The sequence below is a fragment of the Triturus cristatus genome, chromosome 11, assembly GCF_964204655.1.
Source record: "Triturus cristatus chromosome 11, aTriCri1.1, whole genome shotgun sequence".
Taxonomy (NCBI): Eukaryota; Metazoa; Chordata; class Amphibia; order Caudata; family Salamandridae; genus Triturus; species Triturus cristatus.
This window is the reverse complement of record NC_140594.1, coordinates 1,053,536,789-1,053,563,867: the sequence shown is the minus strand read 5'-3', so window position 1 is coordinate 1,053,563,867 and position 27,079 is coordinate 1,053,536,789. Positions and strand designations below refer to the sequence as shown.

The window sequence follows — 27,079 nt, the reverse complement described above, 5'->3', positions numbered from 1 at the left end:
TACGTGCTATACCTTTGCCCAACATGCCTTCTCCAAGATGTTACCCAAAACTGTTCGAGGGTCGCACGAAGGCCAAAGCACCAAAGGGGCAGTGCATCGAAGGCTAATGAGCGGAGTCTGTTGGCGAAGAATCCCAAGCCTCGCAGGGCAATCTCTTTGCGTGCACGGACGCTTTTTCAAGTCAAGAGGTTCGAAGGGAGAGTAGCTCTCACGGAAGAATCTGGCAGTCCCACAGCTGCATTCTCAAATGTCCAAGCCCAGTGGGGGAAGAAAAAAATAACAGGTGGAGCCCATGTTCTGCTGCATTGTGGACCATGGTGGACGCAGAGCATGTGTATCAATAGCCACACATGCTACTAATCACATATATATATGATATATATATATATAGATATATTCAAACACAGTTCGCTGGTCTCCCTGCTGCTTTCTCGGTGGTGGGCTCAAGCGAGGTAGCGATCCTCATCAAAATTTCCACTATGCCTTTTCGTGTGTCTTAAAAAGCAATCTTGAGCCCAACTCCGTAAGCGTGAATTATTTATTTATAAAATGGCAAACAAACGCCCGACGTGTTTCGGTGCACCCGCACCTTGGTCACGGTAAACGAGTCAGGCGTTTGTTTGCCATTTTAGAATTAAATAATTCACGCTTACTGAGTCGGGCTCAAGATTGCCTTTTAAGACACACGAAAAGGCATAGTGGAAATATATATATATATACACACTTAAATACACAGATTTTTTTGATAAATCCTCAAGACTCATTAAATCGAGTACCACTGAGCATCAGTGGATTACACGTCTATTGATACAAGACAGCTTATCCAAATACAATACTTCTTTAAGTGTCAAGTGAGATACTGTAGTAAAAAAAGTATGCTTAGGTTGTATATTTTAGATACATTTTTTATTAAAAAACTCCGAATAAAATATGCATACACATTAAAACACTGCATGAAAAGGCTTAGTCGTGGCAATTGAACTGAAACTTTATTGCCTCTTTTGGTAGTATGACAGGGATCTGAGGGAAATTACAGTTAAATTTCCGTAGATATGCAGGTGATTATTGATTTAAACCAATTATTTTCTTGATCAAACCCATTTTCTTTCCTGGGCACTCCTCATTTTGAACACATTTTATCATTAAAAAACACAAACAAACACAGAATACAAACCACTTTTTATTTATATATTTATACATATATATATATATATTCACCCATCGTTCTTGATATTTGGCAAACATGTCCTGCACCTTTGTGTACAGCTTAAAAATAAAAACCCTTAAGAGGGCCACGGATACTAAGGACTTTCATGAATCCAGGTGGACTGTGTATTTTGCTTGAAATCTCAAAGAAAAGATAAATAAGTGAATAACACACATCCAAACATTTGAGCACTTTATAAACACAAAATATTCCCTGTAACCAGGCCGTTATCCGCAGAATAAACCACACCACGTTAAATTAATATTTCATCTTCTACCAGTCAATTACTCTTGCTTTTATGTTAAAACTTTAAGCTACAAGCATGTCACAATAACTCTTACCCTTCACTTATGGTCTTCATATAACATTTTTATAATTACACAGTAATTATAACATGTAGTACCGAACTGATAGTGACACTAGTTCTCAATTTACAGAATTCTTTCAAATAATCAAGGCAATAGGCCACTGACCAGTACTAGACTTGCAAAGGAAAAAAGTTGCATTATAGTAAAAATAGAAGTTAGACTTCATGTCGAATCAAACTGGCAAACCTACTAGTTCATCTCAAATAATAAGAATGTATAACAACTTAAAACCTTTAGTACAGAGGAAACATCGCAAAGAGGTTTAATTCAAGTCACGATTCATATTTACAATAAACCCCAGAAAGAATATAAAAGAAGGTAAAAGCAGCAAAACAGTTTTTTTTTATTTGGCGTAGCCATTTCCAGTAGCTTGGGTGTTCACTGAAGGATTTTTAAATCTGTTTAGACAAATATAATCTTACTAATCAGATCGTGAAATACAAAACATGAGTTGACACTGATGAAATTGGTTTTGGTATAACACAAAGTTTACAAGAGCTAAAACAACAGTTCGATATTTATTGAAGACCTATTTGTAGAGCTTTTGACAAATCAAGACTGTGCCAAAGACCTTAAAAATAATGCTTGTAATGTTTAGTTAATTGCACATGGCCAATGGAAAAAAATAATATCTCATTCACGAGCAGCTATACTTTGTTATTTTTTTTTTTGTTTTAAAGAATTGCCATTGGTTACTTATTGTCAGAAAATAAGTCACAAACCTAGGATGTGAATTAATAGGAATATGCATCCGTTTGCATGATTCACTTTAAGTTACATCCTGGTTTTTAACACAACCTGGGCAATTTGAACTGGAATAGAACTTTATGAAAGATTAACTTGGTTGGCAAACAGCTACACATTTTTTAGCGAATTATTGATGTCTCGGCGATCCCCCCAAAAATACTTTGCTTTCCTAAACTACCAAAATTATGAACCATGTCTGAAATGCTTTGATGAATACAAATATTTAAGAGAACATTTTCAGGCTGTTTGGCTGAATTTTCTAATTTTTCCTTGGGTAATGTGAACAAGGTAAAGTATCAAATGATAATCTTGTTTTGCATCATGCAAGTCATTAGCATTCTTGTTCTTGAGAGTGGAGGCCTCAATTTTGTGTCCGGAGAGTGATACACTTTCAATTATTAAGCAAATATTTATACTTTGCACTAAGAGTATGGGGACTCTGCACAACATAACAGACCAAATTATATTGCTCACAGCTAAAGGCCACTTTTTAATTGAAATATAGACCTCTTCTTAGCATGGGCATCCTAGCCAGGTTGACAATCCTGGATCCACACAGCACTTGAATCTACAGAAATGAGCTGTGGTGTACTGTACGTCTTTTACCAATGAAGGCTTTCTTCCTAGGCTGAAGTCAAGCAAACCAGAAGTGCTAAAGTATCCTTCCAGTTTATAATAAAAGAAAGTAATTAGAAAACAGTGGACTTTGAAACACAACCCTCTTTCATCTTTTTATCAATGAGATCATTAAATGCTTTGTGAAGCATTTTATGATCTGTTGCACACAATCGGCCCTGTCAGCCTATTTTCATCTGCAAATGATCAGGAAGTGTAGTGCAGGGAAAAAGAAATCAAGGACAGTTTTTAAAATGGGGACAAACAGATATTTCCATTTAAATGAACATGAATTTCAAATTTGAATTAAAGGAGTTCGCTGAGGGAACTAGAGTTAGGGAGAAAACGTCTATATTACATACTCACTCCTGCATGCCTGTATTACGTTCAGCATGTACAATGCTTCACCCCCAGGCCAATAATAGTTAATTACCCTAAGTATGAAACAGTGCAGGGCTGATTATGTGTTGGTTCCCACAGAGCTTAGTCTGTGCGATATCAAGGTAAGGTAATCCAACAAACCTCACTCTATAAAGCAGCATCAACTGGATATTCCAGGACAATCTACAGGTCTCCCTTTGTGCACCAAGGTATTTCATTGTACACTGAGAGCTCAAGGCATAAGACCAGCACACACATAAGTGTGTTAAAAAGAGTGGGGAGCAAGCGAACAACTCCTCTCAAGCCATACCAATACTCTGCCCCACCTATGGAGTCCTTTGTATTCCCTACTTTGTACACAGACATTTGTGTACATTGGAATCCATGTTCTGGGTGAGTGCTAGCACAGTTCAATGTAACAATCCATTCCCTTTCAAAGACAAATTTCCCCCATATCAACAGGGATGGCAGACTCTAGATACAAAGAATTTCTTAATAGAAAATGTCTTAATTTCCCCCCCACATTTTTTGAAGTGGGTTGTTTGATAGGTAAGCAAATCTGGTTTTTTAAAAACCAAAATACTCACACATACAGGGGCTTCAACCCACTCAAAAAGAGTTCCATTTAGAAGAAAAGAAGATAAAAATTCAGCGGAAACTAAAGTGCTTATTAACAAGAAGGATCAGTGGAACATTTTGTTTAAATAAAAAGTATTAGCTGGATTTTAGAGTTGGTCATTTTAACCTGTTCCACTAACCAATTAATGCAGAGAGCCATGGTTATAGATGGCAGGACCAGATTCTTGCAATTTGAAAAAAAGAAAATTGGGAACCTTTGTAATCCATTCATTAACCTGTTCACAATAGAATCTAATGGGTCAAATAAAATATACACGGTATAGCTGTTTTCAAGGAGGAATGGCTTAGGTCTCTAAGTTCGTCAGTTATTCTGGAAATCAACATGTCAACATCTTTTTTTTATATTGGCCAAGGAAAGTGATGTTCCTTTGTTAATTTTAATTCAATAACTAAAATCAGTATCTATATTTCCAGCCAGAATTGTGTTGTATCTGGTAAAAAGAACCAGAACTATAAAATGCACAACCAAGAAAACTTGAAAACAAGTAAAATGTGCCCATGTTAACGTACATACATTGGAAAAGGTGTAAAAACCATATAATGTGGGAGGGAAACAGTTTTTTCCTCCTTTCATTTCTAGCTTGCTGCACAAAAAAAATATAACTTCTAAGGTCATACAATTGCAAATTTCAGTGCATAGTGTTGCAGAAATAGAAAATACTGTGCAACAACTTAATCAAATTAATATCAGAGTCAGTGGCAATAGATGCACAAGCCATGCCACCACTTTAAAACTGAATTTCAATTAGAATTCCCATCTACTTATATTTATATATAGGGATTACTTTTTATTTGAAAACATTGTGTGGCAATAAGAAACAAAATTCCAGTTCCTCTTTAAGTCACAGGCACTGGAATATCAGTCAAGAAATAACTTTAGTATTTTCAAGTGACTGCTCTTCACTATCAACTAACAACTTGGATTTCACTGCACATTAAAATTTACGTAAACACATTTTCACAGTTCATTATGAGCAGACAACTGAATCTGAATGGTGTATGATTAATATGATAGGCACAGGGCTGTATTAACAACTGCATCCTTGTTTGTAACAGGTTACTGCAATGAAATTAATCAGATTTGTGAACTACATTTGGAAATGAACTGAAATTTACCCAAGACTTTTAATCGGAACAAAAACAAATGTCAATATTTCCAGAACAGCCCTCGGTAAAGTCTCTGTAACCAACCCAAATCAAATATTTCTGGAGTATTTTTTTTTAAACATGTTGGTTGTCTTGATCTGAATTGGTGTTGAACAACTTTTTTCATTGAGGAGGACACCTTGTGCTTCATACCAAAAAATGAAAAACTTCCAAATAAATCAGGCGCAGAGTCCACAACTTATGAGAAAATTAGCAAAGATGATCCACAGACATAAGATGAGATCCACCATATTAGAAAACGACTGTCAGAGGTCCAGCCCTAAAGGAAGAGTCACAGTCCAAAGCAATGTTGGTTGAGTTAAATATGATATGGTCTAAGATGCATCCGCAAGGTTTGCCTCAACCCTCACTAAGAGGATTCAATGCTCTTCAGTTCAATCCAGCCAGCATAAATTGACTGTGCAATTATCGGTTGTATTTATTTTTGTACAGGCTATGTACATTCTACAAGGTTCTTTAGTGCTACACTGTTGTACTTTTTGTCCCTGCTATCTGAGGGCGTGCAAATTCCACAAAGTCATCAATAAGAACCGGCCATGCTCCTGGAAGAAAAAACAAAAACAAATAAAAGTCAAAATAAAGCAGTTGCTATCCAAATCATTTTAAAGATTATTGTACAGTAAATACTTTAACGTGCTATGATAAATCTTTACTTTTTAACAAATAAAACAAATAAACTCAAACTAAGAATGCCAGCAGATGTATAACTAGATATACATCCATTATGGTTGTTCCCTAGATTATCAGTTGCATAACACAATGACCCACGCAACAACATTCAATGGTCTACTTGGAGCAATCACAGTATATTATAGAATACCCCTATTACCTAGTTGGTTTAGCATAACAATCAATTTATGGAACTCGTACAATACTTAAATTAAAAAAGCTCTTCCAAGTCACTCCTCAATCAAAAAAAGCGCCTCTCCAAGTATCAAATAAATTTAGAATAGATAATATGCTGCGTCCTACCCCAAACGGCTTCGCTAGAAATCAGGCTAATATCGTCACAGCTAGAGCCATTTATGAGTCAGCTATCAGGGAACGAAAAGCAGAAATTAAGGAAGAAACCTGGCAAAACGTCACCAAGGCTTGTAAAGTCAAAGATTCTGGAGTTTTCTGGAAAATGGTGAATGGCAAAAAAAAGTGGATGTGATACATCAAATGACAATAGGCATTAGTGCAGATGGCTGGGTGAAGCACTTAAGCCACATTTACTCTTTTAGTATAGATGGCGCGCCGCTACGCGGGATGTCCCTATAATATCTAAACATTAATTTTTCCACTTGAAGAGGCTGTTAATGCCATCAATGCTGCTCCATCTTTTAAGGCCTCGGGACCTGGTGGGGTTCCCATGGAACTATATGAATCGAACATTGAATTTTAAAGGCTAATCATAGATAATGTTTTGAAGGCTGCCATGAATAACTGTATTTCTACTTCATGGCAGGCAGCTATCATCGTCCCTATTTATAACCAGCATTGAAAATGCAATAGGTCTCGCCTTAGATTTAGCAAAGCAAATGGCTTTAACTTATGGTATTGTATAGCAAAGCAAATGGCTTTAACGTAATGAAAGGCGAGACCTATTGCATTTTTAATGCTTTTTTTTCTGCACATTATATAGCGCAAACTTGACCCGAAGGTATCAGAGCGCTTTACACGAGCATCAGTTACGTTACACAAGGACACATTCATTTTTGGTATGCACGGGGACATTAAGTGATTTGCCCAGAATCACAGGGTGCTGAGCCGACGCAGAGACACGAATCTGGTTCCCCAGAGCCAAGGACGGCAGCTCTGGCCGTTAGGCCACATCACCTCCCTCAGCTTGGCCAGCACACATGGAGATCTCAAGACTAAAACTGATAACCAGTGAATTAACCACCAACACCAGGTGCCAGAGTAGAGAGCTACTCCGCTGAAGCCCCCTGATGCATTGCAGGGGACAGAAGGCGCTACATACACGGCAATCCAATACTGTGCAGCTTCAACCCACAGCATCAGCTGTTTGGGGTTTCTTTTTTTAGTGCGGTTTGTAAACTGCTAGTATAAAGCGAGTTATGTTTTTGCGCTGCACTGACCTGACCTGACCCCGCCACTCTTGATGCCTGGAGAGCTGGGGGTGATGAGGGGGGTATCTGCCTCTGATTGGCCTGTAGCCTCCCTCTGTGGGGCGAGGTAGGGAGCCCTACTCTACCCCTGCAGGCCTCAGTAGTATCCTTTAACAGTGGCTCTAATGCCAGGCGATGAGGTGCCAGGGAAGCTTGCCCTGCCATCACCATTGAGGTTAGTGGCTGGTCGGTGGCAGGGGCCGAGGGGTTGGTGACTAGTCTACAGCAGAGGTTTAGAGAGGTTGGTGGCTGGTCTGGGGCAGGGACTGAGGGGTTGATTGGTGGTCTGCAGCAAGGGGGTTAGAGAGGTTGGTTGGTGGTCTGTGGCAGTGGCTGAGGGGTTGGTTGGTGGTCTGCAGCAGGGATTTAGAGAGGTTGGTCTGTGGCAGGCGCTGAGGGGTTGGCTGGTGGTCTGTGGCAGGGGTTGGTTGTTGGTCTGCAGCAGGGGTTTAGAGAGGTTGGTGGCTGGTCTGTGGCAGGGGCTCAGGGGTTGGTGGTCTGCGGCAGGGGTTGGTTGTTGATCTGCAGCAGGGGTTTAGAGTGGTTGGTGGCTGGTATGTGGCAGGGGCTGGCTGGTGGTCTGCGGCAGGGGTTGGTTGTCGGTCTGCGGCAGGGGTTTAGAGATGTTGGTCTGCGGCAGGGGCTGGCTGGTGGTCTGCGGCAGGGATTGGTCCCTGGTGGTCTGCGGCAGGGGTTTAGAGAGGTTGGTGGCTGGGCTGTGGCAGGTGCTGAGGGGCTGGCTGTTGGTCTGAGGCAGGAGTTGGTTGTTGGTCTGTGGCAGAGGTTTAGAGTGGTTGGTGACTGGTCTGTGGCAGGGGCTAAGGGGTAGGCAGGGGTTGGTCCCTGGTGGTCTGCGGCAGGGGTTTAGAGTGGTTGGGGGCTGGTCTGTGGCAGGCGCTGAGGGGTTGGTCGCTGGTGGTCTGCAGCAGAGGTTAGATTTTGGGGAGCGCACAGGGATGCAGTTGTTATGGACTGTAATGAAACGAAAGCCTTTAGCCACCTTCTTACCCCCAAACCCCATCACATGACCACTCGAAAAGAGTGGCGAGAAACCCTGTGCCCCACCGAGGGGAGAGCAGAGGGGTGGGGGTGTATGTATCTGTGTGGATGTGGTTTGTACTCACACACCCCAGACGGGATCATCTCACAGGGCCATATGAATGGTAGCTCTGTGTGGGGGCACGAAGACGGGAGGGGGGAGAGTGCGCAGCACCACAGGCGATCAGTCCGTGGTTCACTCAGGGGCTGCAGCGGAATTTTCTGGACTTAAAACCCCACATGTTACAAACCATCTTGAGGAGCGAAGAAGCCGTCTTGAAAAGTAACTTGCCCAAGATCACAAAAGTCTGGCCAAATGAAGGTGCCAGGATTACACAGGTGACCTGTTACCCGATTCCAAAGCAAGTGATTTGTTAACGAGTGCAGAGACGGGGGAGGGGGGGGGGGAGACATATTGCAAGAGCTGCTGGGAGAAGGGACCTGTCCTCCCAGTGCCTGGAAGCTGCCGGGGGCCGGCTAAGCGCTGCGCCTGTGGATGAGCGCCTTTGAGGCCTATAACAACACGTCACATGTGGGAGGTCGTGACCTTGAAGGGGCAGGTAAGAAGGGCTGCTTGCCCCGGACCACAGTCCCTGGGCACATGATAGGCTCAGTCGTGTATCTCGGGGCCTCAGACCCTTTAACACCACCCCAGGGGCCAGAACAAAGGAAAGCAAAACTGTCAGAAGGAATCAAACATAACCAGAATCAGCAGAAAAAAAAGAAAGAGCGAAACATGACAGGAGCAGGTAAGTCAAGACTGGGGTTTATGACAGAAGGGTCGAGGGGTCATGCAGGACTGGACCCCACACAGCACCAAAGAGAAACAGAGAGGACGGTACCTGCTCTCCGTGGGTCCGAGGGATGCAACAAGCCGCCTCAAGAAGACACCTGGCGACCAACAGGAGCCCAGGGGAAACTATGTTGAGGTAACTCCTCTGGTGACAGATCGGCAGGTTTCAGACAGGCGCCGAGAAGTCGAGAGAAGCACTTTATAGGACGTTGTTCTTAACAATGCATGTTACACACCCCCCTGCCCAGAAGCATCCAAAGTCCCTTCTCAGCAGCGCTTCACAGAAGCATCCCACAGAACTGCTTCTAGGCGTGCCTAAGCGCCTTGACACCCGCCCCGTAGTGCCCAGCCAGGCCCCCGTGGGCGCTAGGCCCTGCTCCTGGTGACTTCCAGGGAGGGGGTTGAAGCATGGCCCCTGCAGCTTCAGAGCTCGTTGTTATTTTTTGCAAAATTAATTTCTGTCTCCTTGTCCGAGAGAGGCATTAATGAAACTGCCGATTGCTGAGCCGAAAAGTGCTTGTCTGTATATATTTTTTTAAATCTCTTGCAGACTGTTCTGGCGGTGGAGGGGGGCTTGGAGTTCATCCGAGTCCCTTTATGGGACTGCGGTGCCAGACGCCGCAATGCCTCATTTGGCACACATCTTCGGAAAGCGCCTCGCTTGATCCCGAGAACGGGCTGCGGTGCCTTGAGGGGTACGTTTGCTTTAGAGTCGGGTCCCTCGAGTAAAACAAGGTCACAAAAAAACACCACTAATCCATTTCCCCATGGAACATGTCGGGTAAAACACTGGTTGTATACAAATCCTTAACGGGTGGGGATCCAAAGAGCTCAGCCCACATAAGGGAAAGATCCCGTGCCCGGAAGAAACCTGATGAGCTGCAGGACTACGTAAAGCAGTAAAAGGGGAGGAGTTACACTGAGCCGTGCAGAGGATGGTGCTCAGTTCTGCTCCTTCTATGTAAAGTTAACGGGGTGCATTTTATAAATAAATTCATTATTGTCCCAGGAACTTATAGAAGTCACCTACCTATTTCGTATAATTAACAAGTAAGAGAAAGCATGCCCTCGGGTCAGCAGCCACTTCTGGTTTTACGGGACATGGATCATATTACTCAGGATCGGTTTGACTGCCCTTCAACAACAAGCTGTCGGCATTGTGTGAAAAACAGTGCGTCCCAGCTAATGAAGCAGCGTGTGTCACGCCGCAAGTGAGAGATCGAATCCCGGTGGGCGGGGCCAAAAGGAGACAAGGCGGCACAAGGATGGACTAATAAGCCTCCTTTACAGAAGCCAGCGTTTTGCATAGCAGATAACGCCAGCCAATGAGGAAGATGGGTGGGGCTTCAACTCAGCCTCCGAGGGCTTTGGAATCTAGATTGATTCCAAGAAGCTCTCGTATGACGAGAGCAGCGCATGCGTGCTACTTTCGCCAGCCGAGACCTAAAAAAAGGTAATAAACGAGACCCTAAGTGTTGTATGTAAATCTCTTTAATCGATTCAGAGGCTAAGACAGTTGGGGGCATTATTATTCATATAATTGAGGCCTGGGTTAAAAAGAACAATGTGATTAATATGGTGCAGTTTGAATTTACAGCAGGGTTGGGAACCCAATAGCAATATCTGGACTTGCACATAATTATTCAAAAGTATACTACAGCTAAAAAATGAACGGTATAACTCTTTTATGGATTTCAGTAGCGCTTTCGACTGTGTCAACTGATCAAAGCTATGGGATATTTTGTTGCACATGGGCCTACCTGAACCCCTTGTGATTTTTTATGTGCTATTCAGAGTGGGGCGACTTCTATCATGACGTATGCATCGGGGTGTGCATACTGAACCCTTTAGCTCAACCAGAGGAGTTTTATCAAGTTCTGAGCTTAATATGATTGCACGATGAATTAAAAATCATAGCAAACAATGAAAAAAAAGAGCACAAAGATATTAAAAGACTATCATGCTGATTAAAAAAAAATACCTTGCACAAGAAAAAACACATTTTCGCATGATAATAATAGCACCAAAATAAAAAACATTCATTCTAGCAATTGCAGGAGATCGCAGGGAGACTTAGGGGCACATGCATCAAGGTAGGATATTGCAAGTCCTTAATTGCGATTATTAAATAATCGCAATTAAGGACTCGCAAAAGCCTATGCATGTAGGAATTGATATAAAATAGCGATTCCTAAACAATCCTTAATTGCGACTCGCAATTAAGGAATGGCTGTCCATTCATTCATATGGGCCTACAGGACCATAGGAATGAATGGGAGATTGAGATTCGTTAAATGCAATCGCAATTTGAGAAATCGCAATTAATTGTGAATTCTTAAAAATTGCGAGTGCCTTTAACCTTGATGCATCGCAAAAGCCCTTTTTGTGGGCGCAAACGGCCATTTTTTGCGAATCGCACCATTTGCGCTCGCAAAAATGGTTGATGCATGTGCCTGTAAAACAAATGTAAATGCAAAACAGCCTACAGAAAAGAAAAGACCCTTATCCTACATATACCACAGTTAAAGTGCAAGAAGTGCCAGTCCCAATTAACCGTAGGGCCACCTGGACCATCTCAGAGGAACACTTGCCAACCATTGGATTCAAAGCTTTGCTTTAAAGGTGTGACATTTTTAAGCAAGATGAGGCAACTGTCATGAACTTAATAAATCTTGCCGTCAATTGGCATGAGTCACCATTTAAGCATTCAATTACAGCTGTATTGCAGGCCCTGACACTCAAATGCCTGAAAATTGGAAAAATATAATGTTGTCCAAGTGAGGGTAGAAAAGAGCACAGACATGAAGTAAAGGGTAAAAGTGACTCCGGATTAAAACTACAGCCCGTACATGAAACGTCCGAGGTGCCAGTCTGGTGTCTGCACTTATATGCATTGAGTGGTATTAAGCCAAGTCTCAAACTTGACTGTAAAGTTTATAGGAAGTGATAAGTACACAGGAAGAGTCACTGGTTGACATAAAAACAATTTTCAGGTCAGCGTGCTTCTTCCTATTAATGGAACATAAGTCCTCATAAGCTGATAAGAGCCTCACTTGCTTCATCAGCAACTTTTCGGGGGCAGAGCAATCTTCAAGAGGTCTCTAGCACTCAGATGGTCTGTGGCTACCTGGATAAGCTTATAGGAGTTCAATTTCGGATCCTGTTTAATATCCCACAAGAGTTTATTTAGTGATCCCTGGTCAGCTATTGCAAGTTTGGAGCACAAAGATAAAAAGCTAGCGTATAATGCATAGTTTTCACGAACCAGATTAAACACCAAAAGGATATGTGCTTGTGCAGAACATGCTGTTAACTTGAATAAGCGCCTATAACATTGGCACGGAGCCCAGTTAAGCCAGCTTGTGATGCACATTTGATTGTTATGCGATACAGTCGCATTACTATTTATGTCTTTCTGTGGGACAAAACGAAAAGACGAAGAATACAAAAAAGCAATTAGCAGGAACTATTTAGGATTCAAATTTGTGAAGGTGTGGAAACCTATATTGATCCTGTGAAAAACTCGTGGGAAAGATCATTGCTTACCAAATTTTGGTTAGGTACCATCAAGCGCTTTTTAGGTCTTGCCTGGCGTAGGCTGCGCGCATGCGCAGTCTCTCTGGCGAGATGGAATGTTTAAGGGTATTTTCTTTGAGGGGCTTTAAGCCCCGCCCCGCCCCTCTTTTCCATTGACCAGCGTCACCGTTTATGGTAAACGGTGGCGATCCATTGGAAAAGAGCTTGTTGTGACGTATTTGCTCGGCTTTTTGAGCCATCCCACTTGGACAGGCTCGCCTGAATTAAGTTAGTCGCAAAAGGTTTGTTATCTTTATGGGGCCAAACACATGGCCCCATAAAGATAACAAACCTTTTAGCAAGCAAGGCCGTCCAAGTGGGACGGCAGAAAAAAGCCGCGATCCCTGGCAAAATACTGTGCATTGGAATTAATGAACAGGGCAATGGTGAGCAGCGGGATGGAGGAGTGAGTGAGACATTCAGCTTGATTGACGTCCCTGACCTCCCGACGCGACTCCGGGAGCAACGCCTGCCTCCAGCTTCATTTTTAAACGGAACCTTGGCAGTCTCTCTGCCAGCGCTGTGGACTCTGCGTTTTTTAAAAACAAGTTCTGCACTTTCCTACCTGCCTGCACTCCCGAGCGCCTTCCGCTCCTCGCTCTCCTCCTTTGCCGGCTGGTCACTGGAGCGGGGTGGGTGAGCTCGCCATCTTGGACGCTCTGGGGTTGGCGGTGCAGTCTCTTGGTCCCTCCCCCCCTGGCTGGTATATCTGTTGCCTGGCGACCCTTTCGGCCAGCTTGATTGACGCCCCTGACCTCCCGACGCGACTCCGGGAGCAACGCCTGCCTCCAGCTTCATTTTTAAACGGAACCTTGGCAGTCTCTCTGCCAGCGCTGTGGACTCTGCGCTTTTTTAAAAACAAGATCTGCACTTTCCTACCTGCCTGCACTCCCGAGCGCCTTCCGCTCCTCGCTCTCCTCCTTTGCCGGCTGGTCACTGGAGCGGGGTGGGTGAGCTCGCCATCTTGGACGCTCTGGGGTTGGCGGTGCAGTCTCTTGGTCTCTCCACCCCCTGCCACGCCCGGTTACTGTCATTGGCGCCTATAACATGCCCCTTTTTCCTCGGCAGCGAAGCGGACGAGCGCAGCGGGCGCGACGAAGGCGCGCCGAAGTTGCGCCTAAGTTAAGCCCGTCTGCGCCCGTCCGTGACTGGCCGGGACCAGGGGCCATGGACTCTGCCTCTTTGCAGGTGTACACCTCCGCTCAACTGCACTCCTGTAAACTTGCTCGGCCTCTTGCACCCTCACTGCTGCTACACTTGGACTCGCTTGGCATCTTAGTCTCAGACCCCCCCCCCTTTGCTAGATCCCTCTCCTTCGTCTGTTTCCATCTCTCCCAATTCTGCCTCTGCTCTTTTAATTAACACTCGGTCAGCTGTGAAACATCAATTGGAATTATTTAACCTTTTGCACACTGAGTCCCCTGATTTTCTTTTTCTTACTGAAACTTGGTTCTCGTCCGACTCTCTTCCTGACGTCCTGGCCATTCTCCCCTCCTCCTATTACGCCCTCCGGTCGGATCGCCCTGACGGCAAGATGGGTGGCGGTGTGGCCATGATAGTTCGTTCCAGCTTACAGTTTCAGCTTCTCCCTCACTCACCTATACCCAATGTGGATTTTCTGGTTGCTCGTTCACTTAACCTCCCTGCTCCTCTCACGGTTGTCCTTATGTACCGCCCTCCCCAGCACATGCCCCTGTTCGTTGCCACCCTTCAGGAACTCCTTGCAACACTTGTGGTTAACAATTCCTCGGTTCTCCTTTATGGTGGGACTTTAATTTCTGGCCGGGTGACGCTAAGGAGGACTTGTCCTCCAAGGATTTCTCGGCTACTCTTCAGTGTCTTAATTTTCATCCCCATGTTGCTGGCCCTACCCATGTTCAGGGTCATACACTTGACCAGATTTGGTCTTTAAGTTGTACGCTCTCTCCCCCTAGCATTTCTCCTTGCACCTGGTCTGATCACTCTCTTATTTCTTTTTCCATCACTCTTGGTGCTCCCGACAGGCCCTCCCTACCCAAAAACCTTGTTGTTCGAAACTGGAACCGGGTCGATCTCAACTCTCTTTCTCTCTCTCTTGTTTCTTCTACTCCTGATCTTTCTGAACTCTCTTTGGACTCCCAAGCTGAAGCGCTTAACACCTGGCTGTCCTCCTCTTGCGACCAGGTCGCCCCGCTTGGGAAAACTAAGGCCGTTCGTCCCTATGACGCTCATAAGTGGTTTAACACCGAGCTCAAAGCGTTGAAATTAGATCTGAGACGCTCTGAGCGTCATTGGAGACGAAATTACTGCCCCGTTCTTCGGGCCCAATATAAACATCTCCTCCTGGAATATAAGCGGGCCGTTCTCCTGGCCAAAACAAATTACTTTTCTGAGAAAGTGGCTCTCTCTGCCAATAAATCCAAGGAGATTTTCTCCTTGGTCAAAGATCTGGCTTTCTCGAATCGTACCAACTCCACCCCTATCCCTTCTCAAGACCTCTGCTCTTCGCTTAATGAATTCTTCATCGAGAAGATCATTAAGATTAAACCTAACATCCCCCTGCTCTCTCCCCCTACCCCTACCTCCTCTTTTTCGGTTCTTTCTTCTTCTTTTGATTCTTTTCCCCCTATTTCTTTGGACACATTTCTTACTTTGCTCGCTAAGATCAAGTCAGGCTCTCCAGCCGACTGCGCACCGGCCCGGATTTTAAGAGCTCTATTTACTAATTGTCCCTCTCCCCCTCTTTCTTTCCTCAATGCTTCTCTTGCCTTGGGCTTAGTCCCCTCTTTCTTCAAATCCGCTATTGTTCTGCCCATTTTAAAAAAACCTGGCCTTGACCCTTCACTTCCCTCTAATTTCAGGCCTATTTCCCTTCTTCCCTATCTTGGCAAGGTCTTAGAGAGCTATGTCACCTCTTGCCTCTCTGCTTACATTGAGGAGAACCATGTCCTGGCCTCTCATCAGGCAGGTTTCCGTCGAGGCCACTCCACTGAGTCAGTGGTTTTGGCTGTCCTCGATGAGCTGAAAGCTAAGGCTGATTCCTCTCTTCCTCAAGCCCTGGTTCTCCTTGATCTATCCGCTGCGTTTGACACGGTCGACCATTCCATCCTTCTTGACCGTGTCAGCGCGGCGGGTATTCGGGGCCTTGCTTTCTCTTGGCTTGCCTCTTTTCTCTCTGGCCGCTCTCAGGCTGTCCACTTGTCTGGCTTCTCTGCTCCCCCCCGCTTGGTTTCCTGTGGTGTTCCCCAAGGCTCCTCTCTTTCTCCTCTGCTATTTAATCTATACATTTACCCTCTTATCTCCGCTCTTCTTGCTCAGGGGGTCTCCGTGTATAACTATGCCGACGACCTCCAGCTTGTCTTTGATCTTTCCTCCTCACCTCTGTCTTTTTCTAAATTTCGCTCTACTTTGGTCTTTATCTCGGATTGGATGAGCTCTAACCATCTCAAGCTTAACCCGGACAAGACCGAGTTGGTCCTGACGGGCGGCTCTTCCAGTCCTTGGTCTTCTGCTTTTTGGCCCTCTTCCCACTCCCGTCTCTACAGTCAGAACTCTGGGTATTCAGGTCAGTCATGATCTCTCCATGCATGCACAAATCAGCTCTGTTGTTTCCTCTTGTTTTCTATCCCTTCGGCTTATTCGAAAGATCTCCCGCTTCTTTTCCTCAGATGCACTCAAAATCATCATCACGGCTCTGATTACCTCCCGTCTTGATTACGGGAATAGCTTGTACGTGGGCATTCCAGCCTACGAATCACGCCGCTTGCAAGCTATTCAGAACCAGGCCGCCCGTCTCATTCTTCACCTTCCCAAAACCCATCATATCACTCCCGTTCTCAGGTCTCTTCACTGGCTCCCTGTCCTTCAGCGATCTCTCTTCAAAATGGGTTGTCTGGTTTTCTTGGCCCTTGCTCGATCTGCCCCTGCATTCATATGTTACCTTATTTCTTCTCACATCCCGGCTCGTACTCTCCGCTCTTCTTCTTTGGCTCTTCTTAATGTCCCCCGTTTCCGCAAAACCAGAACTGGAGGCACACGCTTTTCTGTTTTGGCCCCCCGTTTCTGGAATAGCCTTCCCCTGTCCATGCGATCCATTCCCATTTACTCCCATTTTCGTAAATCTTTGAAAACTTTTCTGTTCTCTCAGGCGTACTCCGGCTAACTCCTTCGGGCTGTTTCTGTGACTGTTGCTCTTGCTACCAGCGCCAGGAAGCCGCTTGGCCGCAGTGCGCTTAATCAAATATTTTTTTCATTCATTTCATTTCATTTCACATTTGGGTAGTCAGACAGGAATGTTAGTGAGTCAGTCAATAATCAGTTCGTCCTAGGTCAGTAAGTGATTATTTTTTTTCATTTCAGTTTATATAGTGCCCAAATTGAGTCAATCCCTACTCTTAGCGCAAAAGAGCGACAAAATGATGTATGCTGTATGCTATGATATTATTCAAAGCCTGGCTTGAAAGGGGTGCATTTTTCTCCTTGTTTTATCACATTCACTCCCCATATATTTCGCCGGTGTTTCCCTGGCGATTGCCCAATCCTCGCGCGTGTTCTAGATTTTCTTTGTACGCGAGATCCCAAGGCTAAGCAGTCGTGACTATTTCTACGCGTCTCCACTGAAGCAAAGTAGGTGGTACGATAAACGTGGGCAGTACTGCATTTTTTTTGCTCCCATTTTTAGTTTGTTTTGTAGTTTTATTTAGAGCAAACTTGCCCCGGAGGTATTGGAGCGTGAGCACCAAATACATTAAACAAGGGTTTTAGGCACGGGGAGATTAAGTGGTTTGCCCAGAATCACAAGATGTTCAGCCGACGCCGAGACTAGAGACGGTGATTCCAGAGTTCCCAAATGGCGGCAAAGCCACATCACGTACCCCGCCTCACTATTCCAGGTGAGCAGGTCCCAGTGTTTACCGGAAAAGCTTCGCCTTCTGAAGCAGTTGAACGGCTGGAAGAGTGTGTGGCGCACCCCTGTAGTGGTCTCTACGGAGCCTTTGAGCCCGAACGTTCTCCACGACTCCGTCCGCAGGTCTCTGTGATTAAAAATTAATAGGCGCCAATAAATTGAATGTAACCAACGCATCAAAGGCGGTAATAAAAAAAAGAGGGCACAGTGCTCGCGCAGACCCTCGAACCTAGAGAAGTAAACGCGAATGTCCTTGCATCTGGTGAACACACGCACATATACACATACAAGGACACACTGCCGCGGACTAAGCAATATATAGTTCACATAATGCCGAGGTCGCCTTGCTGAAGATGAGCGCTTTTGGTCCACTGTGTGTTAGTTAGGAGCTGAAAACACGAACATTATACAATTTGCTGATTTGAAGATGTGTTTCCTTACATGGCTTCAATGAATGTGCTACAAAACATTTATTTGGTCATCTCTGTTTTCCCCATCATTCTAGTGTTTCATTAGACATTTCTCCGTATATGTTAATTAGCCCCTGTAAATATTGTTTAAATGCGATGCTTTGCCTTTTTACATTCATTTATAGCTTAGCATTTGACAGCATATGGCGCTCATCAAAATATATACGTGTGCGCGTGTACATGGCTACAAGCAATACACTTAAATAGAATGCAAACACACGTCTTTTATACGCAATGCTAGTGCACCAGACATATTTTAGAAACATACAATAAACATCCATGTCTATATGTTTGTGAATCTGTATGTATATATATATATATATATATATATATATATATATACACACACACACACACACACACACATATATATATATACACATACATACACACACACACACACACACATATACCCTATATACATCTCTCTATCACATACCAACATATATGAGCACGCACCTATTCTATGTATGTACATAAACATGAAAATACTCACACACACACACACACACATACATACAACAAGCAGACACGCACCATTATATAGACATATTGTAAAGCCGCGCCCACCCCCGCAGGGCCGGAGGTGCCATTGAAGCTGCAGGCAGCCTCCTTGAAGCCTCCGGGCCCCTCTGCCATCCAAGTGTTTCTCCTCTTCCTAACCACAAGCAGTGGGTTGATGGAGCTGGCGCCAGCAGGTTCCCAGTAGGGTTCAGAAGTCAAGGAGGCGGTAGGTATGGCTGGAATCCCGATCCACGGACAAGGACGGGACCGAGGACTCAGGTAGACAGGCCGGGGCGGGGCCTCCTCCTGACTCACTCATTAGCGAACAGAGGCAGGGGCTCCTCTTACCAGAGCGGCCTTGGCGTGGATGGGTGGGTGCGAGGGGGGACTGGACACCCTGGATGAGGGGAAATGAGAAGCCCACTGCCTGTGGTAGACCTGTGTCCTGGGGAGCAAAAGATAGAGAAAAGGGACAAAATGTGGGTATGAGAGAGAGTAGCAGGGAAACAGAAAGGGCAAAAAACAGGGGGAATGAAAAGAGAGGAGAGGGGAAGAGGAACGAGAAGAAAGACTGTTCTAGGCACTGTTACTAGGCACGGGGTGGTTACGTGATTTGCCCAGAATCGCAGGCTGTTGAGTTGATGAAGAGACTGAATTTTGGATCGCCAGCTCCAAAGTAGGCGTCTCTAGCCGTTACGCCACACCTTCGGCTCTCAGCCCTTGCCCAATCCTGAGTTTTCAATCTGCTTTTCTGAGCACAATAGTGTTTAAATCTGAGCTAGGGACGGCAGGGCAGAAAGAGTTAATAAAGGCAGACATTGGTTGGTCTTTATGCTGCAGCTAGGTGTACATGCTGGGAGTAGCATGGAGGGGTCTTTACATTTTGCACAGTGAAGGACCAGGAATCGCTTTGTGGGAGGGGGCGCTGCCTCCGACCAACACACCATGCAAGTTAAAAACGTGCAGGACTCACTCGGGCGGTTTTGCCTGAGAGAGAACAGATCCCTGAAGTATCCCAGCCGGAGTGCGCAAGGCAGGCCCTCCGCCAGCCCCCAACTCCCCCCGGCGGTGAGCTCAGCAGCGCTGATATCACCCACTTCAACACACATCGCATCTGACTCAGGACAAACGTTCCAAGTCTGCTGGTGGGAAGGATGGAGGTGGGCATGTGCGCGATGGCCGAGGCAGGCTCCCCACACAGTCGGAAAACACATATAATAACCATAATTAAAATAACAAGCATTTGCAATTCAATAGGTCTCGCATTTACGCAAGTTGAAGCTATTGGCATTGTAAATGACACTGCCTTTTATTTATGTTTTAAAAACGAAACGAAAAATAAAAGGAATTGTTATGTGCAATGTCAATAGCTCAAACTCTCGTAAAGGCGAGACCCATTGCATTGCAAATGCTTGTTCTCTTGGTTAATAGGATTCAGCATTCTCATGATGGGATCGGGGGTGCCGTTAGATTCCACTATATTATAAGGCATGTGGCCACAGTTTGGGAGATCGCAATTAAAACTGCGGTGAAACGAGCGCCATATGCCCCGGAGGCCCCGCTGTGGGCAGTGGTACAGTTTAAACACATGAGTCGTACTATGGCGATTACCAAATGCACAGATGGGGGCAGCTGTACGATGGGTGACCCGTATGTGGGACAGCGGTTCCTCACTATGGAGGAGTCGGAGGCGGAGTTTGACTTGGGCAGGGGACAGTACCTGTTTATACAAGTTGCTTGGCACGAGGAGGATTAAACCATCTGCTCCCTGGTATAATAGGAAACTTAAGGTTTTGAAGAGTACATGCAAGAGGGCTGAGCGCCTTTGGAGAGTGGAGTATAGTGCTGATGGCAAGGTCAGGTACAATCATGCCCTATCAGCATACAGAGATGCAATAATAGCAGCTAAAAAGTGCATTTTACGAGACTAAGATCAAAGACGCAGGGAATTTAGCCAAGGAGCTTTTTAAGACAATTACTGCTCTCTCTAAGCCTCCTTTGGACAATACTTATCGGCCAGACCAAGAAACATGTCAGAAGCTTGCCCTGTTCTTTCAAGACAAGGTGCAGGTAATTTATAAGGATTTCATGAATCTGCACCCTGGGTCAGACAGTCAGAGGCAGTTGCTGACAACCACCATGGAGAGCCATCCTGGCCTTAGCAATTTCCCTCTCATTACGAGAGAGGAAACTTGCAGATTGGTTACTCTAACTAAATCAGGTTCACCCAAAGATCCCTGCCCCCCTGCCGTTATGCATCTTGCTGCAGACCTGATTTCTGGAGAACTATCCCTTCTAATTAACCAGGTAATTGAGTCCGGTAGATACCCTTTAAGCTGGAAGATTGCAACTATTAGACCTCTATTAAAAAAACCCTCACTGGACCCCCTTATACTAAAGAATTACCGTCCAATCGCCACTCTGCCTTTTGCAGCCAAAATCATGGAGAGGGAGCTAAACAGATCCCTGACAGAATACCTAAGTACCCATAATCTACTGGACTCAACTCCACACGGTTTTCGTGCACAACACTCCACGGAGTCAGCACTTCTTGTGGCAGCAGAGGAAATTCGTAACATTGTGGACAAGGGAGGCAAGGCAATCTTAGTGATGCTGGATTTGTCGGCATCCTTCGACACCGTAAACCATGCGGTGTTGATTCAAAGGCTTCAGGAAATCGGCATTCGGGGGACTGCACTGTCCCTTCTCTCTTCTTTTCTGGCAGAGAGGGAGCAAAGTCTGCTATGGGATGGGTTACAGTCGGACAGCTTCCATCTGCCGTGTGGTGTTCCGCAGGGCTCAGCATTATCACCTAGGCTGTTCAACATTTATGTGACTCCCCTGGCAAAACTTATCAGGAAGCATGACCTCACGATAGTCTCTTACGCTGATGATTCCCAGCTCATAATTTCCGCGGTTAAACAATCACCTGACATGGCTCTTAAATTCCATAGCTGCCTGTCTGAAATTATGAGTTGGATGCAGGAGAGCTTCCTGAAGATTAACACCGAGAAAACCGAGATTATTGAGTTTGGTCATGGCAGTCCCCTGTGGAACAGATCCTGGTGGCCGGTAGGGGCTGGGGAGTGTCCCTGCCCCGTGCCCAAAGTGAGAAATCTGGGCATGCTGTTTGACAACCAGCTAAATTTTTCAGCTCACGTTAACAGCCTTGCATCATCCTGCTCCTTTCTGATAAGGACATTACGTAAGATTTTCCCTTTCATTAACTCAGAAATGCGCAAAGCTGTTGTAGTTGGTCTTGTGCTATCCAGACTGGACTACTGCAACACCTTACTGCTAGGGATAAATAAGACGCAGATAAGGAGGTTGCAGACTTTCCAGAATGCCGCGGCGAGGCTATTACTGGATGTCCCAAGAGATCAATCGATCTCAGGGGGAATCACTGCATTACATTGGCTCCCTGTCCAACAGCGCATAGACTAAGTCTATATGCCTAGTACATAAGGCCGTTTTTGGAGGTGGTGCCAAGGATGTTCAGATATTCAGAAACTATTCATCCCCTATACCTCTGGCCGTGTGCTAAGGTCTAGCACTCGTAGTCTCAAGATTAATCGGATCAGGAAAGTTAGATGGGGCGGCAGAGCTTTTTCAGTTCGTGCCGCTGGACTTTGGAATAAGCTTCCCTATTCCTTAAAATCTACACAAAACCACCGAGCTTTCAGAAAACTGTTAAAGACACGGCTTTTTCAAGAGGATCGTATTTGAGGATTACATCGCCCTCTATGTATGCCAGCGCCAAGACGCCAAGGCATTCGTGCGCTATATAAAACTGTATCCTATCCTATCACCTCCAATAAGCGAAAATCTCGGCGATAGCTCGAGATTTGTGGCCAATGTTTCCAGAGGAGCCTCCGACTGTTGCCACTATACAGGTCCTTCTATCATTGACGGGAGCCGTAGACTGGTGTCACACATATACAGGGCGCTACGAGGAGACCTAGCCGCGGACCCGCTCCCGGTTCAGGCCAGACAGGATGGGCTGCTCGAGGTGCCTCTGACAGACTCAGAATGGAAAAACGTGCACGAGGGGGTTAAGCTAATTAGTTCCAATGTGAGATTCAAGCTCACCCAATTTAATATTGTTCATCAAACATACCTCACTCCACACGTACTGCAGAAAATATATCCGGACAGTCCTGCTAGCTGCCCCAGGTGTGGTCATTTAGACGCCCAATTCTTGCATATGATTTGGAATTGTTCTTCACTGTGACTGTTCTGGGGGATGATATTGGAACGCCTGAGAAGGATCTCGGGATGGTCAGTGTCTCACTCCATTAGAGTGGTACTTCTGGGACTTCTTCCCAGCTCCAAAGGTAAGAAACTCACTCGACATCGACAGTTCACCCAGCTGGGCCTAGTGTTGGCTAAAAGAAGGAATGCGATTAGTTGGATGCACTCACAGCCCCCCAAGGTAGAAGACCCGCGTGAGTGGGCCACAGAGGAGTTAATACGAATGCGGCATGTTAGACAGGACGATAAATTGGAGGATGATGCGAGGTTGTGGTATATTATGATTTCAGAAATGTCTAATGCAGAGGACCCCACCTCACAAGCAACTGAGCACACACGGAACAACAGTGGTGGATCAGGAGAGGGGGAGTAGATGAGGTGCAACCTCTGGACCGCGAATATATTAGGAGCCTACGATATGGACTCTAGTGCCCTCCGATATAAGGAACTTTTTCTCACGTGTGACCCCAGGGGGAGGGGGGGGGGGGGGGGGAGGAGGGGAGGGCTGCAGTTTACAATGTTGGGGGTTGATGTCAGGAGCTACAATTGTATATATCCGACCAATGTTTGAAGTGAATTTATGTCAAGTTTTCACTGGGACCGTATCCTTAATAGATTAAGATGTGTTGCATGTCTCCTTAAGTGTATTACATGCGACTTAAAAGTATTTGCCTTTTTGTTAATGCTGTCATGAGTGCATGGTTAACATGGTCGGATAAATGTTAATAAAAATATATATTAAAAAAAAAAAGTAATAAGATTCAGCATCTATCCTAATTTGTCCCAGAGACGAGATTTTCACTCAGACTCGTGCACTTTATTTTCTTTTGTAAATAGTATGCATCTCTTAATTGTAAATTTCTGCCAGTTTTAAAATCATATTCTTTTTATTAGCACAAACCCACACTTTATTTTTTACAAACGTTATCTAGTCCTTTGGTGTGCTCTTCAAAAGTGTGTTTTTAAATGCCATTTGTTTTGATGATCTTTTAAAACTTGTTATATGGATGTTTTTAACTTTTCTTTTTTAAATAATGAAATTTATTGGAGTTCTTGATTGGGGTTTCATGGTTGCTATGAAACAATTGAATAAAACTTTTAAAAGAAAAAAGATGCCACAAATGTATGCAGAATGTTTCAAAGAATACAGTTCCGCTGCTAAGGCTCTTTCACGTCTCGCATCTCATTCTATTTGATTACTTTCTTCCCACAGCTTTAAATTCAGAGGATCCTTCCAGTTCACAACCAATCTTTTTGCTAGTACCAATAATAGTATTATACATTTTTAGAAAATGCCCAATACATATAACCATGGTTCCAGGAGAGTCTCTCTCTTATGCACTTCTTAGAAGATCTAAAGTTCTGCTCCAAAATTTAACCACAGGTGGACAGTGCCATTACGTGCACAAAGTTTACTTGTCTTTACACTTGTGGAAGTTCGGATCTAATTCCACCATTACATTTTCCCAGCGTATGTGGAATAAAGTATAGCAGATGTAAATAGAATTTAAATCTGCCATTTCAAGGACCTTGGCATCTGCATATTGATTACACCTTCAGAAATCTAAAAATCATTATTTTTCCTAATCATGTAGTTTACCATTTTATTGTGCAACATCCATGCTTTTCTCTCCAATTCAGCTATCACCCCCCCCCCCCCAATAGCAACCAAGTGAGAACAAAGTTTGGAGCAGTAAGGAAGCTAAGAAAACGTGGGCCAAATTTTACAGATGAGCTTTGCTCAAGATGCAGATGTAATGAATTTGCTTCATTCCAACTCCTGTTCCACAGAGATATTAATCTTATACATAAGCACCGTACAGCTGAACAGATCTCACAGACTTAGGCATGCTTCTGTATTGAATCATGTTTTTAAAAAGCCTATTTCCACTTATTAGTCTATCTTTGAGGAAAAGAAAAGCCTTCCCTTACCATGACTGGAGTCCCTCCAATCGAACATTTTCAGTTAGTTAACACTTGTTCTAACCCTGATGTGTGCATTAGATTACGGGGTTCAATTCCACTACCTCACCCTGTGCTGCAAATGTGCAGCTCTACTTCGCAGCTGGAATTATATCAGCTTTCTCATGCTGAACCTGCAGTGTGTTTGAGCTCTCCACCGCCCAATTCACTGCCCATCCACTGAAGTCTTAAACATCTCCACTCCTTTTACTAGTCAGCCCTGATCTACCTGTAACCCGGCCATATTCTTAAAACCTATTTATTTGTTTATGGGCAACAAAAGAACATTATCAAACGCTGCACAGGAAAGCAGCAGTTTTGGTGGATACACATACAGACTGTCCAGAAATTGGACATATTAGGACTGAACATTAAAAACAATTAAACATACATATCTATAGTTTGAGGTATATGAGTGCATTTTTTTTTACTTATTCAATACTGATACATTAAGAATACTTAAAGGTCTCGGATTATAATTTTCTGTTATACTTTTATTCATGATTTTCATAATTTTTTTCAAGATGTTACAATATTCAGTATATGATTTTTGACAGCCGACATGTGTTTCGCCCTTACATGGTCATTAGGGCCAGGGCTTCCTCAAGGCTTTTACAATTCGTAATGGCGGTTCGTAATATTTTGTTTGTTTGTTTCAGATATAACTCATATTTTGCTTAGCTCAGTAAATCAGGAGGTAAAAATGTGGTTGTGGTCTGTTGCGCGGCTTCATTCTCTGCAATATCCCAGTTAGTAAAAGGCCTACATATCTATAGTATTCACTGAAAAAAACCATAGGTTTCACACACGTTATAGTTAGGAATTAGCATTTAAAAAACCTTGCAAATTCACTGAAAAAACCATAGGTTTCACACATGTTATAGTTAGCAGGACAGTTCACTCGTGAAAAACCAATGAAATTCCCCCGTTATAGTTAGTGCAGGCAACTATAACTCACGCGACCGCAATCCTCTGCTGATGATGTCAGATATTACATCACTGTATTTAGACACTTATTTACCCACGTCTTCTTCCATTAATTTTTAGCTATACATATATTACAAATATTTTTTTTCCAGAAAAACACATATGTCATCAGTGATGTAATGTCTGACGTCATCAGCAGAGGATTGCGGTCTCGTGAGTTATAGTTGCCTGCACTAACTATAACGGGGGAATTTTCATTGGTTTTTCACGAGTGAAATGTCCTGCTAACTATAACATGTGTGAAACCTATGGTTTTTTCAGTGAATTTGCAAGGTTTTTTAAATGCTAATTCCTAACTATAACGTGTGTGAAACCTATGGTTTTTTCAGTGAATTTCAAAGGTTTTTTTAAATGTAATTTTGTTTTTGAGATTTTTGTTAAAAAATAATATCCAACCTATGTATAAAATAATATATGTACTATATCCTGCATTATGGAATGGTTATTTTTTTAAAAATTAATGTTTACATACAGTTGTACATCACAGTTATCTTCTACAACCCTTGAAACTTTTTTTTTTTTTTTATGAATACAAGGAGGAGCTTTTGTAAATGGGTGTGAAGCACTCTGTACATGGTAATAAATATCTCATGGTGATGGCTCAATAGCAAATTGGGTCGAAATACATTTTTCAAAGAATAACTCCTAGTAGTACTTTGCTGTGTTTCTTTGAGAAGATCCAAATTGCATAACCCTTTGGGTGGGATTGATCTTTTAATTTGGTTAATTTAACCACATGCCAAGCATTATTTTACCATTACCTCTAATAGTTCATGGTATGTGATTTCAAGGTATCCTCTATTCGCAACACCCTCTGCACCTTCTCACCTCCAATGCTGAATGGTAAAAGTTATGAGTCTCTCTCCCACTTGTTTATGTCTTTATTACAATTTCCTTTATTTCTGTATTTTATGGTAGCCTGCACCACCGACAAAGTCCTATAATTAGTGCCTGGACCACACTGATCATGGGAGGAGACTGGTTCCTCTCCTTCCTCCAATGAAGCGCACAGAAATCTTTTGATTTCCATCTTTCTATTTTTCCTGCTCAAAAGCTGTCCTTAGTGAAGGGAGTGTATTCCTTCATTCGGTATCTGACCTAGTGTTATGCTGCTAGGGACAGATAACATATGGCAGAAAGGAGGACTTTTCATTATTTCTCACTTGATATCACAGGAGTTTTCTTGGGTATTTTCATAAAATGGTCTAGTTAGTATTCCAGGCATCCAGGTAAAATGCGGTTAACAAAAAGGATTACTTTGTAAAGGCCAGGGTACTGCTGTACTTATTTCTTTTTTTGTAATTTGATCAGTAAAGCGGTGGTTGCCTCTCCCAATCTACACCATATCAATTTACCAAACCGGTCTCACCATTAC

General features: G+C 44.0%; 1 protein-coding gene across 2 annotated transcripts in view; it reads right to left on the bottom strand.

The window, feature by feature from the left end:
* Nucleotides 1-1,386: 1,386 nt before the first annotated feature.
* The window catches only part of DCUN1D1 (defective in cullin neddylation 1 domain containing 1), a 113,701-nt gene continuing 88,008 nt past the window's right edge, over nt 1,387-27,079 (bottom strand). The window contains exon 7 of one of the 2 annotated variants that reach the window (XM_085635360.1): nt 1,387-5,666. In XM_085635360.1, the coding sequence (XP_085491486.1) occupies nt 5,587-5,666 (80 nt within the window). In that variant the 3' untranslated portion in view covers nt 1,387-5,586. The remainder of the gene's footprint in view (nt 5,667-27,079) is intronic. The other variant, XM_085635361.1, reaches the window with a different exon arrangement.